Genomic DNA, 19,288 nt, shown 5'->3' with positions numbered 1-19,288 from the left:
AAGAAAGTAGATCTCAAAAGGTCTAATCCCAAGAAAAGAAATTTTGTAACTATGTATGGTGATGGGTATCAACTAGACTTATTGTGGTGACCATTTTGCAATATATTCAAATATTGAATCATGCATAACTAAAACTAATACAACGCTATATGTCAATTATACCTCAATATATAAAAATAAGACAACTATTTTTTATATCCTATTTAAAAAAAAAAGACTACCCACAGGTGTTAGGTTCACATTCGTTATCAGAGGAAGTCACTGGAATGTATTTATTTAAGGCCTGATACAACTTCAAAAAGTGCTCTTGTGAACAAGAAATGACTCAGGTACATTGAGGAGCTCTTGAATGTCACCTAGGATTCAGTGATGACTGTGCAATTAAAAATGCATTAAAATGCTAGGCAGCTTTCAGGCTAATCTAGGGAGAAAGAAAAGAGGGCTCAACATTTTCAATCATGAAAGAAAGTGGGTATTGTTGGGGGAAAAGGGGTCACAAGCCAGGTACGTGAGAAAGAAAAAAGGTGTGGATAGACAAGCTATTGAGTACGAAGGGCAATTTCCTCAGACTTAGACTATTACACCCAAGTAGATGAATGCGTTTTGAAAGATACTCCAAGTGGTCATCACTGGCAAAATAATGGTTAAGAAAAAATAGACAAGACTCAACACAATCCTGAATTCTGAGAAACGACTGGATCTAAAAAGCCAACTAAGGACATTTTAAAATATCACATGTTAAGAGTAAGATAACATCGCTGTAGCCATTTGGTAAAACTAACACCCATGATGGAATCTAATCAGAATTATAAATTATAAAGTGATCAGCCTGAGAGTATAATTTAAACAAATTTAAAATACTATTTAAGAACTATAATCATCAATCGTAAGTACAATCTCCCTGGATAGAAGACAGCACAAAAGGTCCTGAAAAACAAATGACCATTATTCACACCTTATAGCTCTTACACAACATTCAGAAGTTGTTAATGGATATTATTCCTTACACATGCACAAAACCTCTGCATCTACACATGCAGAGATGTATTTGTACACCATCAACCACAGACTCTTTTCTGAATACAACCTTCACATCTTTGGGCACGATAAACACACACAACCACATACCCACTCATGAGACATCTGAGTCTGTGTTAAAGAACATGCTCCATCACTCATTCCCTTTAATGATGGATGTTCTGACCCCAGAACAGTTAGGATCATAATTTGCATTCAACAGCCAGTTCCTTCTTGTTCAGTCAGATGCATAATGTCTATTTAAATTTACCAAGCATGAGAACAACAGAGGCTAGTGCAAATGAACAGCATTTTATAAGAACCTAATAAGAAAACTGACTTTCACGAAGCCAAGCAATCATCTTACAAAAAATCTTTTGCTATATAATTAAATATTTGATTCACTTTAAAGTATTTCTTTAATAATAATTCAATATTCCAAAATATTAAGCACCATGTTACTATCAATTGCTGGCCTTTGGAAAATTTGTAATTTCAGTTAGATTAAATGAGCAGTACACAAGGCTGAAATATTTTTATAATTTAAATATTTTAAAACCTTAAAAAATTATTCATAATACAGAGAAAGCCTGTTTTAATCCAAATGTGTTATTATGCCTCCTTTTTGCCCTAAAAGTAATAAATTTCTCATGAAAATGAAGCATGATAGTAAAATCTGTTTACTTAATGGAGTCGTCACTGCTCTTTTTTCCAGTTAAGGTACTTTTTAAGTGAGTTAAAGTTCTGGCAGAATCTTTTATGGTTCATCGGGCTTCATTATTCTTTGAGTCATGGAATAAAAACATGGCAGTGCCTATCAATCAAAAGAGTTGTGTTCTCAGAGATCAAGAATCAAATGCCAAGAAAGACTCATCTAATAAGGGCCCCAACTGCCACTGATGTTACAGGGATTTCAGTGACTAAAAAGGTGATTCACTAACAAGACCTATAAGAATTTCTGTGACTCTAGCTGGCCATGCATTCTTGAGTTCTTTACAACCCAAGTTTTAATATCATACTGTCAATCATATGCCATACTTCCGAGAGGAAAAAAAAAAGCAATCTATAAAATAGTCAGTGACACTCAGACAAGATTAATTAACAATTTGGCGTTTTGCGAACAGGATTGTTTTAATGACACAACCTAATCAAAGTAATTTGTGAGTGCAGTCATCCACAGGATGTGTCAGAACTTTTCACACATGAAATATACACGTCTGCCTGAAGATGCAATGGACTTTCCACTGTTGGCTTTGGCATTCAGCTCTGTTTGTTATACACTCATTACATCCTGTACTCAGGAAGAAGGAATATTTAAAACAAACTTCTTTCCCTTCTAACTACTGCAGCTGCTTCTACCAAGCAATAAAAGTTGCTAGAGAAATCATATATACACATACATGTAGAATTAGGGAAACAAGCTGCTTTAACGCCTTGATTTAAAATAAGCTCAATCAGTAGAAAAGAAAAACGCTGTAATATACAGCTTGATGAGCAGCTGAGGACAAGAATATACTCCGACGCAGTTCTAGAATTCAGGATATCTTACTCAGTGTTTGAATGAGACGAAGGACATTTCTCCTCAATTTTTCTAAACTACTGAATGAATAAGTGAAATTTATGTGGGGAATGCAACCCAAAATAGACAGATACGTAAAATTTTCTTAAATACGATTCTGAGGCTTTAAAGGCAGAAAAATGAAAAGTCTTGCTTCTGTTTAATTCTAACTTATAAAATTATATCATTTTGTAAATCCTAATTTAATGAGTTCTAGGTTAAAGGATACTTGTCATAAGTCAGCAATAAAATTTAGCTCAATGTTAACAAGCATCCTTTAGGAGGAAAATATCAACTGTATTGCAAAGCAATAATTAGAATATAGATTATTTTAATCTTTACGAAGATTAAAATCGAGAGGCATGTTAACACCTCGCAGGTCTATGGAAAAGACACTGAAAGTATCTGGGAAAAAAAAAAAAAGAAAAATGAACAGCCTTACTCTTGACGGTCGCCGTCCGGGTACAGTTGTAAAGAATAGCCAACTCGCCGAATACTTTTCCTGGACCCATGGTGCACAGCTTCACACCTTCTTTTGTAACTTCAACCTTACCATCTGAAAAGAAGAAGGAAAAACACATCATTTCGATTCTCTCTCATGCTTCATTTCATTTGTTGCATTTCCAAGATGAGATGAGGAGGGCCAGGCTCATTTTCAAAAATGCAAAGCAGCTACCAACTAAAACAAAGTCATCCTCAAGATGCAGTGCAAGAAATGCAATAAAGTATGTAAGAAATCCATATCCTTTCCTAAATTAATCACTGATAAGATTAGAGATGAGACTAAAAGAAAACACCAAAAAAAGACAGAGATAAAAATGGCAGCATGTGAAAATTTTTCCAAATGCAATATTAGAAAACTCTGGTAATTCCAATTTTAAAGTCATTTTGAATTTGAAAGAAAAATTGAGTGTGTACATTTTGTACAGCACACTTCATACTCGGGAATTCTCATCTGAGTAAGGTAGCTATGATGCAAAGGGAAATTACTTTGATCCTAGAGCATTATTTAATTGCGGCTCATGGGATCTTTTATTTTTAAACATCTTATCTGACTTGGGCAAGACTGTTTCATCTGCTTCCCAGCCCTGCAACATGGGCTGTAAGGAAACCAAACTATAAGCGTTGAGGAAAAAGAAAGAGACACTGGGACTGTTGATGTTCCACAAAGGATTTGGAAAATGAAATGCTAAAGAATGAAAAAGCTAAGTAAACAGCGTGCACTGGGTATACATTGTTGCCTGAAAGTAAGGAAATGCTATTCATGAAGGAAATGAAAAAAAATGCATTTTTAAAAAAGTCATAGCTATGTACACTAAAAATTCCATCACCTAACATAATGGGGGAAGAAATAAAAAGGCAACACAATCTATTCTACACTTAATCCTACCCTTCTATTATTCCTCCCAGGTAACTTAGCCACGGTCTACAGAAGTAACTTAGCCACGGTCTACTGCCAAGCCTAATGCTTGGCAGTAGCTAGTGATTGAAAGGAACTAATGCTACCAAGTTTGTCCAAACGTCAGGCCTTCATGCACGGACTCCATAATCATCGCTTTAGCTATGTGCTTCCTGTAATATTTAACTTTTCGGAGTTTTAGCTTTACATTTACTCCCACCTTTTTAAAAATCAATCCAGTTTTACCTAAGCAATAATATTTATAAAATTATAGGGTTGTTCAAATACCTATTGAGATAAAATCTTATATATTAAAAAACTTCTTAAAAAGCTGAATTCATGTACCACTGATGCAAGATGAATCCTTCAGAGGGCACTGTTCTACCCTGAAAACTATTTCATCTGAATGGTATCAATGGAGAGAAAATGCCGCAGTAATTAGGGTAAAATTTCAGACAAAATCTACTCACTACTCTTGAACTGTGTATCTGTTCCTCCTCTGTGTGTTAAGAAGCTATTTAGAAATGAATGTATCCAACAATCCTAAAAGTTTGGAAATACTTTTATGCGGGTATGACCACTAAAAAGTCTAGCTTTTTCACGCCTTACTTCTTGACTTCAGGAAGGGAAACTTTCTCTTGATAGGTACATCAAAACCAACCCAGGAAATTCATATTTTTTTAAGCTTCAGTTGCTCCTCCCATGACATCCCCACCCAGCCCTTTCTCTCAATGGCAAGCCTATTCCTCTAGAAATTTCATCTGCCACTCAAGAATGAAAGATAGGCTCAGAATACAACATAATTAAGACATTTATACATCATTTGAAGTCAGACCAGGAGTTAAGTTCTGGTTCTCTTATCAGTTCCTTACTAGCCTTGTGTCCTTGGGCAAGATGTTAATTTTTCTATGCCTCAGTTTCTTCATTAATAAAATGATAAAAGCAAAGTACCTATCTTATTGGGTAGTTTATAAAATGAAATGAGATAAAGCAGATGCAATGCTTAGCACAGTGCTGGCATATAGCAAATCTCAGTAAATACTACCTGTTATTATTGGTATTATTTGCATCATGTTTCTTTCTTATAATTTAAATGTAGGTAGGGCTTATTAGATTACACTGAAGCACAATATTCCATCATCTATTACAGAAACCAATCAAGGTCCATGTAGGATAATATTTTTTCATTTTTGTTTTTTAAATGGAGAAAAGATTTGTTTCAGATTTTCTCCCTATGGGGGGCTGAGGAGAGAACTTTGGGGTTTTAATCAATATCACACCCAAAGAAGAAAGGAGACTCTCAAGAATTCACACTGATCTACCTGGCAGAATGCAGTATTTTTGTACTCCTTCCTACTTGGCCATGTCCAGCCAACATTTGTGGTAGTATTGCTTCGACAGCTATAGTCTTATGGTGGAGGTTCCCACGTATAACATAGTAAAATTTTCTCACACATTATAAAATGTTTTTGACTGAAAGCTCTAGCTTTAACTATATTACTAGAACTAAGAGCAGAATGAATAATGCCTAAAGAACTTTCATACACAGCTCATTTTGTACAAGTCTGCTTCTCTGTCTCTTTGGGTCCCATGGTTTAAAGTCTTCAGTGGAAAAGAATCCACAGGAATTAGACCACTGCTAAGAATCCTGCTGGACAGTTTCAGAGTTAGGTCTTCTTAACCACTAACCAACCTAAAAAAAAAATGGCCAGACATTGGGAGTCTTGTTTTAGCTCAGTGGTTTCTTAAAAGGCATCTGTGGACCCATCACATCAGAACTAATTTATAAAATCCAGATATTCCTCCCTCTGGGAAACTGTAAATGTCCCTCCACACAGTGACCACTCTACTTGGTCCTAGAGCCCCTTACTTCTCTGAAAAACCATGCTCATATAACACTGATCTGTTTTAACTTATGGACAGTTTATATTATAACTGTTCATGTTTCCCATTCTCATATGACTTCTAGAAGGTTCACAGCATAATTGTATAGGACTCTGGGGTTTCGAGTTTGTGCAAACACTCACTCACTTCTGGTTACAGCTCATTTTCCTGATCTGATATTTTCTTAATTTTCTCAAGATTAATTCACTTTTTTGCAAAAGATAGGTATAAGTGATTATATATATATGAATAATTAGTGTTGGTAACAGAAGGTTGAATCCCATATTAATTAGAATAGCAAAAAAAAATTTTTTTAAATACTTGCTGAAACAAAAATAGAAAGTTGGATGTCAAAAATCTTTTCCAGATTAAGTTAAACACTGCAGATTCAATATATTCACAATAGCCAAGGAAGAAAGGGATCTGATCTCATATAATAGTTGAGAAAGGTCTAAAAAGCACTGTATTTTTTTTTTTTTAATAAACAGAAAGATCTAAACGTTAAACAGAAACAAAGTGTTTGTAAATTGTTACCCTGAGTCATAATTTGATCACTTATCCTTCCTTATACCTGTTGTGTGGATGGGGAGTAATTTAGGGAGGAAGAGTGACTGGGCACTAAAAAGAAAGAAAGGTACACACAAGGCATTAATGAGAGTTTTTCGAGAGACATTTTGAAGTGCTGTCATTTCCAAGAGCTCAATAAGATGAGTTATTGATGTGAAATGTGAATTTGGCTAAGCTCATTCACCGCGCCACACACCAGCCTTGAAGCAAAATTAGAAATGATTATACATTTACGAAGGATTTCCAAGTACGGACTAAGTGGTTCACTTAAGAAAACTAAGGACAAGACAGTCAAAAGTTTACTGCATACACCCAGCAGCCCTTATTCCCACCTGATCAACCTCCTTTAAAGTATTAGATTCATCTTGAAGCCACTCCCCTTATAAACTCCTTTATCACACAGTGTCTAAAAACAGGATTTGTTTTAAATGGACTCCATGTGCATGGAAAGTAGGTAGGCCTACGTGTGGTAATTTTGGTTGCGAGGGGAGGGATGTGGGGAAACAAATAGGGAAAAAGTCAAGTAGGCCGAATATATAGCACACTTGTGCAGAGGCTTACAGCACTGTAGAAATAGGCCAGCTTGGAGGTTTTTATATAATTATAATTTGCTGTTAACTTTAGGAATATATTTTGATGAATTTACCTCAGGTCAGAATTTTTTTTTTTTTTTTTTTTTTGGCGGTACGCAGGCCTTTCACTGTTGTGGCCTCTCCCGTTGTGGAGCACAGGCTCCGGACGCGCAGGCTCAGCGGCCATAGCTCACGGGCCCAGCCGCTCCGCAGCATGTGGGATCTTCCCGGACCAGGGCACGAACCCGTGTCCCCTGCATCTGCAGGCGGACTCTCAACCACTGCGCCACCAGGGAAGCCCCTCAGGTCAGATTTGATTAATTTCTATTTCTTTAAACAACAGAAGAGAATCATTAGCATTTATTCATGATTGTTTTAATATTTCAATTTAGTTTGATTTTCAAATATGTTAGATTGCAAATCAAATACTTTTTTTTTTTTTAAAGAATAGCAGAAGGACATTTTCAAACATCCTAGTAGAGTTCTAGACTTCTTCCATGATTTTCACTGGCTAAACTCAACAGCGATGAGAGGCTATTAGAACTGTTACTTGAGGAACTCATAATAATCCAAAATGTGGTTAATTTATGTCTTCTACTTCTACTTTTTATTCAGTTTTGATTTTTTTTAAATGTGATACTATACTGGTGTTATTTTTACTATCCCCTATCTCTACCAGGAAAGGAAAGAGATATTCAAATCATTTTTGTTTGAACTTTGCTAAACTGCTAAAGTTATTTGTGCGAGAGATGTTGGAATGCTGGCTAAGATAAAATGTAAGGGTTATTTATAGTTTCATTTGGCTCTTTTTATCACTCCTGCCATTAGCATGAATAACTGAAAGCTTTATCACAGTAACTTGACAGTATTTCTTATTCTACTTCTGGTACCACATGCTCATTTATGATCTGCAATGGGCTGAGTCATAAGTACTAAATTTTTTTTTTTTTTTTTCTTCTTTGCGGTATGTGGGCTTCTCACTGTTGTGGCCTCTCCCGTTGCGGAGCACAGGCTCTGGACGCGCAGGCTCAGCGGCCATGGCTCACGGGCCCAGCCGCTCCACAGCATGTGGGATCTTCCCGGACCAGGGCACGAACCCGTGTCCCCTGCATTGGCAGGCGGACTCTCAATCACTGCGCCACCAGGGAAGCCCGTAAGTACTAAATTTTGCCACTTTGAGCAATAATCAACCTACCTGTTGCTCTTTGGTATCCCTATTTATGTACCACTTTTGGGAAATGCTAAGTGTTAAGAGATCCATAATAAAGCATCTATACTTTTATCTATCTTTTATAAGAATCAGTAGGTCCTATAAATAAAAGAAGACATTGAATTTACAAGGAGACCCAGAATCTCCTGGCTTTGTTTATCTTCATGGGTTTTTCACTAACCGGTGGTTTTGTACCATAGGACTTTCATGATAAGGCAAATCAGTTTAGAGATTTACTGCTGGCAAGCTGAGACAGAATGGTTGGCAACAACCTAATTATGAACACTCTGTGCTTAGTTCCAACAATCCTGGTTGGAACATTCACGACAACTTGGTTGGTCTTTAAAGGGAGACAGTTGTTTTATCAAAGGTCCGATCTAGACAAGACCTTCCATCTCTTTCATTCTCTAATACGTTCATGATTTTGTAGGTTTGAGACCACAGCTTTTACATTATGTATTCTCTCATGAGGGTTTCTGTAGCTCCTAGATTCAATAGGAACATTCAACATTGTGGTGGTTGAGCTGTGCTGTGACCAGCATATATACATTTTCTCTAGGAGATGAGGTTTCTTATATATCTTGTTTTTTTCCTTTTTAGTTTTATTTAGATATAATTGACATAGAACACTGCATGTAGGTTTAAGGTCTATAGCATAATAACGACTTACATATATTGTGAAATGACTACTACAATAAATTTAGTTAACATCCATCATTTCATATAAACACAAAAATTTTCTTTTTCCATGTGATGAGAAATTTTAGGATTTACTCTCTGCTTTCTTAATGGATTAACAATACTATTGTACTGAACTTGCCTTGTAGGGTCATTTTAGATGAGGGTTACTGTCATCTGGGAAGAAAGTAGAAATAAGGCTACTATGGGCTAACTAAAGGGAAAAGCCATCTCATTGCCAGGGACACACACTATATTCTTAGACAGTGTTCCTTAAGAATACTTCTTGTCCGTCATTTATATATGTCTTCTTTAAGCCAGTATAAGGAAAAAGACTGTCTCACTATGAGATGAAAGTTTGTTCTTGAATTAAAGAAGGGCAGTGTGTCAGCACCTTATCAGTTCTCTATTTAAGTTTGATTTCAAGTCCAAAAGGATATGGTCTCTCTGGATCTAAACTCCTGCTCCTTAAATGAGGTGTTAATTTTGATTGAAAAATCATTTTTTGGCCATTGAATAAATGCCTGTGAAAAATTGCCCTGTTTTAGTATTTAGTATTACGTGTTTTCTTCCTAACTTTGCTTTAGTGTTTTTTGTTTTTATTTTTTTTTTGGTTTACCAGTTTCTCATTACAGATTAGCGATAAGAGGAGAGAGATAGAGACAGAGAGGAGAGAGAGAGAGACAGAGAGGAGAGAGAGGAGAGAGAGGAGAGAGAGGAGAGAGAGGAGAGAGAGGAGAGAGAGGAGAGAGAGGAGAGAGAGGAGGGGGGGAGAGAGGGGGGGAGAGAGGGGGGGAGAGAGGGGGGAGAGAGAGAGAGAGAGAGAGAGAGAGAGAGAGAGAGAGAGAGGGAGAGAGAGAGGGAGAGAGAGAGGGAGAGAGAGAGGGAGAGAGAGAGAGAGAGACCATAGGTTTTTCTTCCCTAAACTATTTGTGCTTTCATAGTTTCTTTAACCATCAGGTCCTTATAATACTTTAGATGGGACCAAGCTTTCCATTCAGAGAAGTCACTTCTTTGATATTATCACAGCAATAATTCTTACTAGAAGCACAAAAGTACTAGTCATCCAAATGGAATGAAACAGAATCTGAGGTATAAGAGGCTAGTTGAGGTTCAAGCCACATGAGTGAAGAACTTTGTTTCTTCTTCAATTAGGCACATCTGATTTCCCTTCTGGTCATGACTGCTATAAATATACTTGATACAATATTTCTTTGTACTAAATTACAATAGATTATAATACATATTGAATATGAAATAAAATCAAAAACATAAATGAGGCATCTAGAAAAAATCTCACTTATGAAAAAAAATAAAGAGAAAGAGAGGTAGGTTAACATGCACATCAATATACTTGAACTTCACTTTTTGTTTTGGTTTCTAACTCTGAGGTCTTAGGGCATACATATCCACAAAGGAAACCTACATGAGGAAACAGACTGAAATGTAAGCAATTTGGATACAGAAAATCATCTGAACCATCAGAGTGAAAGTCTGGAAGGAGCAACTTACATTACAGCACTTCTGTCCTTGAGGATACTTAAGGAGTAAGAATTTACTAAACCTATTGCAGATGGCTCAACCATTGACCTGACATGAACAGGACTCTGGAAGAATTTCACAAATATCATGATTCTATAATCTTTCTACACATTACGTTTTGAAATTCTTTATTTATTTTTATTTATTTATTTATTTTTTGCAGTACGTGGGCCTCCCACTGTTGTGGCCTCTCCCGTTGCGGAGCACAGGCTCCAGATGCGCAGGCTCAGGGGCCATGGCTCATGGGCCCAGCTGCTCCGCAGCATGTGGGATCTTCCCGGACCGGGGCACAAACCCACGTCCCCTGCATTGGCAGGCGGACTCTCAACCACTGCGCCACCAGGGAAGCCCTCTAGCACTTTAAAGTATTCAAGGGGCACTAAATAAATATCTGTGGACTAATTTCAATTTCTAGTGATGAAGAAAGGTAAAGACAGGCCAGAGAAGAGATATTCACACATAGGAAACGATCATTCCCTGAATAATCAGAGTTGAACAGATAATTTGCCTCAAGTTTATTAAGCTTAATTTTAGTATAATGCATTTTTGCTTTATTATTTCTGTGATACATGAGCACCTCAATTAGCCTAAACAATGAATGGCCATGTCTGTAGTTACTTAGAGACAGGCAAATGCCAAGTACTATTATCACTGTCAGACTTGTAGGCACTCATCATACGATTTTTGTCTCTGTTACGTTTTAATATTAAGTTTGGGAGGTTTTTTTAAATAAATAAATTCATTCATTCATTCATTATTTTATGGCTGCGTTGGGTCTTTGCTGCTTGCAGGCTTTCTCTAGTTGCGGTAAGTGGGGGCTACTCTTCGTTGTGGTGCCTGTGCTTCTCATTGCGGTGGCTTCTCTTGTTGCAGAGCATGGGCTCTAGGTGCGCAGGCTTCAGTAGTTGTGGCACGTGGGCTCAGTAGTTGTGGCTCGTGGGCTCTAGAGCACAGGCTCAGTAGTTGTGGCGCACGGGCTTAGCTGCTCCACGGCATGTGGGATCTTCCCGGACCAGGGCTCGAACCTGTGTCCCCTGCATTGGCAGGCGGATTCTTTTTTTTTTTTTTTTTGGCAGGCGGATTCTTAACCACTGTGCCACCATGGAAGTCCCTTGGGAGAGTTTTTGATATAACATGATGGTTCTCAACTGGGGGCAGTTTTAATTCCAGGGGATATTTGGCAATGTCTGGAGACAATTTTGGTTCTAGGGAGGTTTTGAAACTAGGGAGGTTCTGCTGGCATCTAGAGGGTAGAGGAACACTGCTAAACATCCTACAATGCACAAGGCAGCCCACACAACCAAGCATTATTCAGCCCCAAATGTAAGTAGTGCCAAAGTTGGAAGCCCTGGAGTCAACTATGTCCATGTGTATACAAAACACTCTACATTTAAAGGGACAATTTTGACTTCCACTTTAAAAAAAATCTCGACTAGATGTAAATTGCAAGCTAAAAATAGGCTAATACTAGGTTGCAATATTTAAGTAATCCATGTTGCCACTAGATTAGGATAGAATTAGAATAAAGACACAAAGCTACTTTACTGAATAATTTTCCCCAGCAGGTGTCACCTGAAATAGAAGTGATTATGAAAAATTTCTGAAGCAAGCCTTATAAGAATATCCTACTGCTGCTAGAATGACAGCCTTTTTCCAGGCATACTTGAGAATATCAGGTCCTGGCTCTACCACTGATTGGCTTGGAGACCTTGGATAAGTTATTTAACTCTCTATTTGTCCATTATCTCACTACAGATTTGGCATAACAATAACTTATTTAATAGGTTTTGATAATTAGGTAATGCATGTGGCCAGACAAAAAATATATAGGTTACAAACAGTTCTTGAGGAAATTCTCTTTTTTCTTTTTAAAAGAAAAAAATACTTTGATAGACAGTTTTAAGGAGGGAGAGGCAGGGTCCAAGGTCTTGGTTCATAACATTTAGGAGTGGGAAGGAGGAGAGTGATAAATGAGCAGGGGCAAGGAAAAGAAAAAGACGAGCAACAAGCTGGAGATTTCAGCAAAATGGTCCTGCTGGAAAGCTTCATGTTGAGGAGGCTAGAAGACTTTTAGTAGGAGGGATCTCTAATGTACAATATTCAGTTAGTTGTTGCCAGAATTCATGTCCTACATTTCTCTCCAAATTAATCTGCTTCACACGAATTTCCTGTGTGAAGGGCTTGGAGGAAGATAAAAGCTTGAGGAAAGATCCATTGCTTGGATACATCAATAAACAGAGAGGCAAGGAAATGAAGAATGAGCGATAATGCGAAGTTGGAAAGCAGGAAATCCTGGAGTAACTATGTAAATTATGTAATTATAAAAAACTAAGGACTCGGGAATTGGCAGATATTTTAGGGGAGGACACCAGTCTTTTCACAGGATGTCAAATGGGTGCTTAATCCAATTTCACCTAAGACTAGAAAGGTTAGAAAAGAATCCACTGTGAACAAGATGTTGTTGCTTCAATCAGAGATTACGTCTTCTTTATCCAAGTTCGCTTAACACCTTTGTAATGGCTCTTATGAGGCAGAAGAAGGAAGAGTTTTGAAATCAGAAGTTCTAAGCTAATATTCTGGTTTCACTGCTCTTGAAATGTCAGACATTTAGGCACTCAGTTTCTCCATCAGTGCGATGGGAATAAGAGCTACCTGCTTCACAGGATTAGTACGTGAAACTTATGTGAAAGAGTTTGGTGTGTGATGAAGCTTTCTACACACGTTAGTATACACTAAACTAACTGAAGGGCCAATCATGTAATCCTGCAGTGTCTGGTTGTAAACAGGAGGAGATTAGTAAATTCTCATGAGTGAATACATGGGAATGTTAGTGAAAACGACCCACTGCTGTGATCACACTTGTGGGAAAGCTTGAAGATTTCATTTAAATTATATTGCCTATGTAGTCCAGAAGGAGAAAAAAACGTACAGTTGACCCTTGAGCAACTCGGGTTTGAAATGCATGGGTCCACTTAGATGCCGATATTTTTTAATAGTAAATACTACAGTACTATTGAAACTGAGCAGGACCCTGTGGGGCTCCTGGGCATGGAAGCCTTTCCATGTCCCCCATTCCTTGTTTGTAGGGAACAGACTCCAGCCTCCATAACCTTCCCTGAGTCCAAAAGGGAGATTCAAACAGTTGCTAATAAGGGAAAGCAGTGGATGCAGAGACAAGGGAAGAGCAGCCAAGAAACAACAGTGCAGCCTTGGGGCAGGTCCTGGTTCCACCTCAAGGGATACACGTAACAGTATCTCTGAGCTCTTTACAGAACTAAACCCCCCAACAAATGGAGTTACATTCTTCATTCCAGAGAAGACCCCCTGAGGCAGATTCAAGGAACCAGAGAAGCTCATCTAGAGATTACCTGAGACCAGATTAAAGGAGTGCAGGCTCTACACACACCCTAATCTGATCAGCAACCCGTCCTTGAACCATTGCTATAAAGCTCCTTAAGAAATCCTCTTAAAGAAACTAATTCACACAAAAATTATTATTCCTAATGACTTAGCACTGTCCATGAATAATTTGTCCCTATCTACAAATGTCCTAAATAATTTATGTTCTGAATTCAAGTACCCCTAAATGATATTAGTGCCCATATTTCAGTTTTCCTAGATTTTAGTTCATCCATTGACTCACATGAAGAACAGACAAGGAGTTTTCATTTGAGCAACTAGTTTCCTTTCCTTTTATAAACTCTCTCCCACACACCCATACCCCAGAGAAGTAAATAAAAGGAATTTGCACTCTGCCTCAAGACAGGGTAATGATTACCAACAGATCCAAAGGAAAAGTTGTTGTGTTTTATGTTGTGAAGATTCTGAAATAGATGTTAACTGATGCTGTACTACTGGCCAATAGACAGTTTTTACATAAACATTGGGATATAAGAACATACCCAAATAATATTATAAGAAAACTCTGGTACCTAACCTATTAGGACTCAGAATACAAATATAATATAGAAGACTTTTGGCACAGTATGATCTTAAATTATGCTTGAACACTAAGAAAACACTCTGCCTTGTATATCACTGCAGCTTCACAGGGAAAAATAATGTTAAAGTTCACTAGCCCTGGGCCTTTATTTTTAATGCTCGCCTAACAAGCTTTGAAGTCCATGGTCTCTATTGGGAAAGTATAAAGTCATGAAAGATGGCATGGGGCCTGTTGACATCTCCAAGATTATAAAGTAAGAATAAAATTAAAGCTTTTCAGTGAGACCAAGACAAAGAGCTTACATAAGTTCTTCACATGCCCCACATATTTTATTCATTACAAAGCACAGCAAAAATCAGAAGACTTTTCCTGTGCTAATACCACTCTGTAGAAATGAGAAAACACTAAAGGCATGGGGCTATTTAACCCCTTCTTGGGCAGTATGCAAGTTTGACCGGAACTGAAATTTAGTTGCTACAACAAGCAGGCTTTTGATGAGTGGAAAGCTTAAACAAGTCTTGGGAAATATCTTCCCAAATAAAAATCAATGTATTATTGCTATTTACATTAGAGAAGGTAGTTTAAAACCCACTAATGAGGATTTCTATTTTCCAAAAAAAAAAGTCTTTGGTATATATCAGCCAGAGATATATGTTTTTAATACACGAAGAAGATAATGGCGTAGAGACAGATCTGAGTTGTTTTTGTTGTTGTTCACTTGCTATGAAAAAGTATTACAAGCTGGCACTCAATAAATCTATTTGATAAATGAATCAGGATCAGCTTTTCCAGCTCTATAGGTAGAAAATGCAGCCAACAGTCGTAAGAATGAACTGGGTTGAATTTCGGAAGAAAGTAATACTCTCTCTTTTACGTGGGTTACCATAACAGTATCAAAACGAATTAAAAGCAGGGACAGATGAAAACCCCCAGAGATAATCCATACTTGTAGTGAGATACATTCCGAGGCACAGACCACAGAACAAAAATCTCTACTGGAAGGGAAAACGTAAATGTCAACTTGTTGAAAGATTTCGTGCTTTCCATAGGCAAGAAACATTTTCTAGTCCCTCTCTGTGCCCAGGATAAATATGTGATACCCTCAAAGACATTAGATTCTGAGCTGAACAATGATTACCTATCCAAATTCAAAAGGAGCCAGCTATAATCTTAAGTTTTGTGGTTATGTGCCAGAAGAGAAATTGGAGCTATGGACTGAGTTATAACTTCGTTAGACAAAAATTCAAGCCTTATGTATTATATCTATTTATGGGGTAGACAGGATATGAATGTTTTATTAGAGAAGGTATAGGTAAAGAAAGAAAAAGTTGGAGAAAAGTTGCAGACAGAGAAAAATGGAAATGATGGATCAGTCAACTGTGAAATAAAAGGAGAGAGATAAGGTTAAGAAAATAGGATGCAGAAGAGCAAAGAGTTAACGTATCAAAAATAACAGTTCAGTATTTGATTACCTGGAGTTTTGTGCTGGCCATTAGGAGAACTCTTTTTGTATATCTCCTGAGAACTGATCAGAACTGAACCTACAGGGATTCTAGGTCTTACCGATAGGTCTTCATGGAATTCCTTATGTGCAGATCCCAAATGGCTTAGTTCTATTGGTCAATGAATATTCATAGTCATTGAGAGAGTGACAGGGGTGGGGTGGGAGTGATAGTTACTATCAGGTGCCCAGTTCCTTATCTGCTCTCTAAATCCTAAAGTTGTATTCTCATTTGGCTTCAAGACCTTACCTGAGCTAATGGGAGGCTATTTATAGTCTTTATTTGACCTAAATGTACACTTATACATTTTGCTGCAGAAATGTGAATGTGTTTGATTATAGGTGCTGCCCCCCCCCCCAACTGGGAGTACTATATAATATATACTACATGTACAATATTACTTTTCTAAAGTATGAAAAATTATGAATTCTGAAACATCTGGCCCTAAGGATTCTGACAAAGGGCTTGCAGACAGGTAGTACTTTACTCTGGACAAAGCTTCTCCCTTTATTGTGAGTGGGTCCTTGTGTAACAGTCATATAGGGAAAAAGTTTGCATTTCAAATGAAAAACTACTGCTGACAGCAGGTGTGTTAGGAATGCACATACATAGAAACGTATTTCTTATTCTCTTTGATTTTACGGTAAGATTGTCAAGATGGACCTAAGAAAATGCCTGTGGTGAAGGGGTCATCCTTTCCAAAGTGTAAGGCCCAAATGGAGAAAATATGTCAAGCCAAAACTCAATAAAAGAGCAAACCCTGGAATGAAGATCAAATCTAATGGATGAGGACAGTTGTTTTCTTTTAAAATTCAAGGTGGCAAATTTCCTATACATAATTTGATTCATGGGAAAGATGTAAACTTACATTCTTAAACCTTATGACAGTTTGTAGAAATCTTAAAGTGTTTTGTGGAAACTAATGCACTTTAGAAGTTGGAAAAAAAAGTTATGAAATTATTCCAGAAATATTTGGAACAGAAGATAATAAAAGTCCATGTAGAGAGAGATAGCCAAGACCTAAGTAGTAAAGAGACCAAGAATTCCTAGGTGAGGAAAGCCAGAGTAATGAAGAAGCAATTTTATTCCGAGCTTCCTAAGAATGAGAGATATTAAACAAATGTTACTTCTCTCTCATTTTCTATATGTAGGAACAGGAGGAACACTTGTGGGGGAAAAAAAAATACTGGCTTTGGGTGGTAAGAGAAGAAAAAAAAATCAGCATGAGCATCATTGCACTGCAAACTGGCACCTTCTATAGCAGATTTACCAGACAGAACTATTAAACATATGAATATTCTGTTACAAATTACTAAATATTCACTTTTATTGAACTACTTAAATGAGAAAAAATTGCAGACTGCTACTCAGTTGTAAGAAAACCCAGGACACAAATCAATGAACATTTACCATTGGACTCTACTTCTTAAGGGCAGGGGCAGTCTTTTCAAATGTATATCCTAATTTCAAGTGTCCAGCACAAAAATGATAGATAAGCATTTGCTGAATGTTTGGGCAGGGTTTCAGGGTTAATGTGAAGATTTTTTCTTTAGAGAGATGAGCAATTATTTTTTTTCAAGTGAGTGTTTTAGTGTTGAAGAAGAGCTACAATTCTATTTTTAACTGTCTTATTCAGTTAGCATGGCAGACAGTTGTAGACAGTGGAGAATTATGTGTCCAGTCACACAAAGCATTTTAAGACCTATAAGTCTTCCCCTAACGTAATGCTATAAAGTGTCCTTTTGCTAAAAATACTGGAATCGAGTAATTATCTACTTTTGAATTTTAATGAATAGGCCATCTGTTCATTCAAACTGAAAAAATGAAATTTTTCTACAAATTAACTGCTGGATGAGATGTCTCCTGTGACTATAAATCTGCTGCACTGTTTTTTGTTAGGTTTAACCTAAAGGTGACACATAACATATTATAGCAAGTTTTATAAACCAGAGTATGTGAAAACCAAGTTTTTCCTGATCATATAATCATCACAGTTACCTGCTCCTTTGACAGGCTGTATTTTTAATTATCAATGGCTAACTTTTATAATTTCCACAAACACACTATTAAAATGAATCACTAGGAAGAAAAATATGTCCATTTTCATCTGTGATGATTATGACAAAGTTTGAATCGCAAACATTCTGATTCATGGATTATCCCCATAATGATGAACAAAAATTGTTTTCAATCTCCTTTTCCTCTTTTCCAAGAACATTGTGTTTTCTTTGTGCTGTGCTCTCCAATATGGTAGCCATTTGCCACCTGGGCAATTTAAATATAAGTAAAAATAAATAAAATTTAAATGTTATTTCCTCAGTTGCACTAGCTACATATCAAATGCTACATGTTGTGACCACCTTGAACAGTGCAGAATATTCCCGTCCTTTCAGAAGTTTCTAGTGGACATCACTGCAACATCCTTCTTGCTCTGTTAAAAACAATACAACAGGTCCAAAAGGGAGTTGCTTAAGCTAAGCCTTGTGTCACCAAACTGAGACTTAACTTACAGTTTCAGCTCTCACCGACATGGAATCTTAACCAGCCAGCCAAGAATCACCTGATCCGCTCGAGTTAGGTGATCTGCCTGATACACCCCTGCTATTCCCTACTGAACAGTAACCTTGCAATAACCAACCTGCTTTTTTTGCCTAGTATAACTTCTTTGCTCCAGCTTCTGTCTGGCCATAAAAGTCTTTCATTTTGTACAGCTCCTCGGATCTCCTTTCTATCTGCTAGATGGGATGCTGCCCGATACGAATCAATTTTTGCTCAAGTAAACTCTTAAAATTTTTAATATGCCTCAGTTTATCTTTGAGGATCTCTTACCATCATCCCTCTAAAGGATCATTCCTTCTTTCAGCAGTGAAGACCAACTTTCCACTTAAACTCTCAGCCAGGTCCATTTCTTTTTCAACCCATTCCCAAGACACGCTGCCCCCATCCCCCAACTTAGTTCCTCAAAATATGGCATCATTCTGCAACTAGCTGATTTATCTATCATCTCTTTTAGTTGTTTAAGTCTTTAGGAAGAAAAAAGACAAGTTGCGTATAGTTGTGTGAAACGAAAACGAAATCGGTGGCACTTAATAAATAACGCGTAACAGCGCCATGGCGTTGGCAGAAAATATATTTCAATCACAGCAGCTACAGCTTTTAGTCTTATTAAAATTGAAAATAATATTATAATCCGAAATTACATCTAAGTTATTGAATTCGTATGCTTGATATTACAGTTACAGAAAATATTCAAGATGCTGCCTTTTAGAAATGAGCTTCCTTTGCCTAATGACCCACAGATAAAGGCAGGTTCCTTACATACTATGACTGAATTGAACCAGGATTGAACAATCTCATTTGAACTTATTTAGTAGCAGTTTGAAATGTGTATACCCCTAGCCATGTGGGAATTCACC

The 19,288-nt window shown here is 37.2% G+C and overlaps 1 protein-coding gene across 8 annotated transcripts in view; it reads right to left on the bottom strand.

The window, feature by feature from the left end:
* PRKG1 (protein kinase cGMP-dependent 1) overlaps window positions 1–19,288 on the bottom strand; it is a 1,402,246-nt gene that overhangs the window by 725,165 nt on the left and 657,793 nt on the right. For all 8 annotated transcript variants that reach the window (XM_079899910.1, XM_079899911.1, XM_079899912.1 and 5 more), the window contains one exon: window positions 3,018–3,131. In XM_079899910.1, coding sequence (XP_079756036.1) covers window positions 3,018–3,131 — 114 coding nt within the window. The remainder of the gene's footprint in view (window positions 1–3,017; window positions 3,132–19,288) is intronic.

This window comes from Stenella coeruleoalba, assembly GCF_951394435.1.
Source record: "Stenella coeruleoalba genome assembly, chromosome: 16".
NCBI lineage: Eukaryota > Metazoa > Chordata > Mammalia > Artiodactyla > Delphinidae > Stenella > Stenella coeruleoalba.
This window is presented reverse-complemented; position numbering and strand designations above follow the sequence as displayed.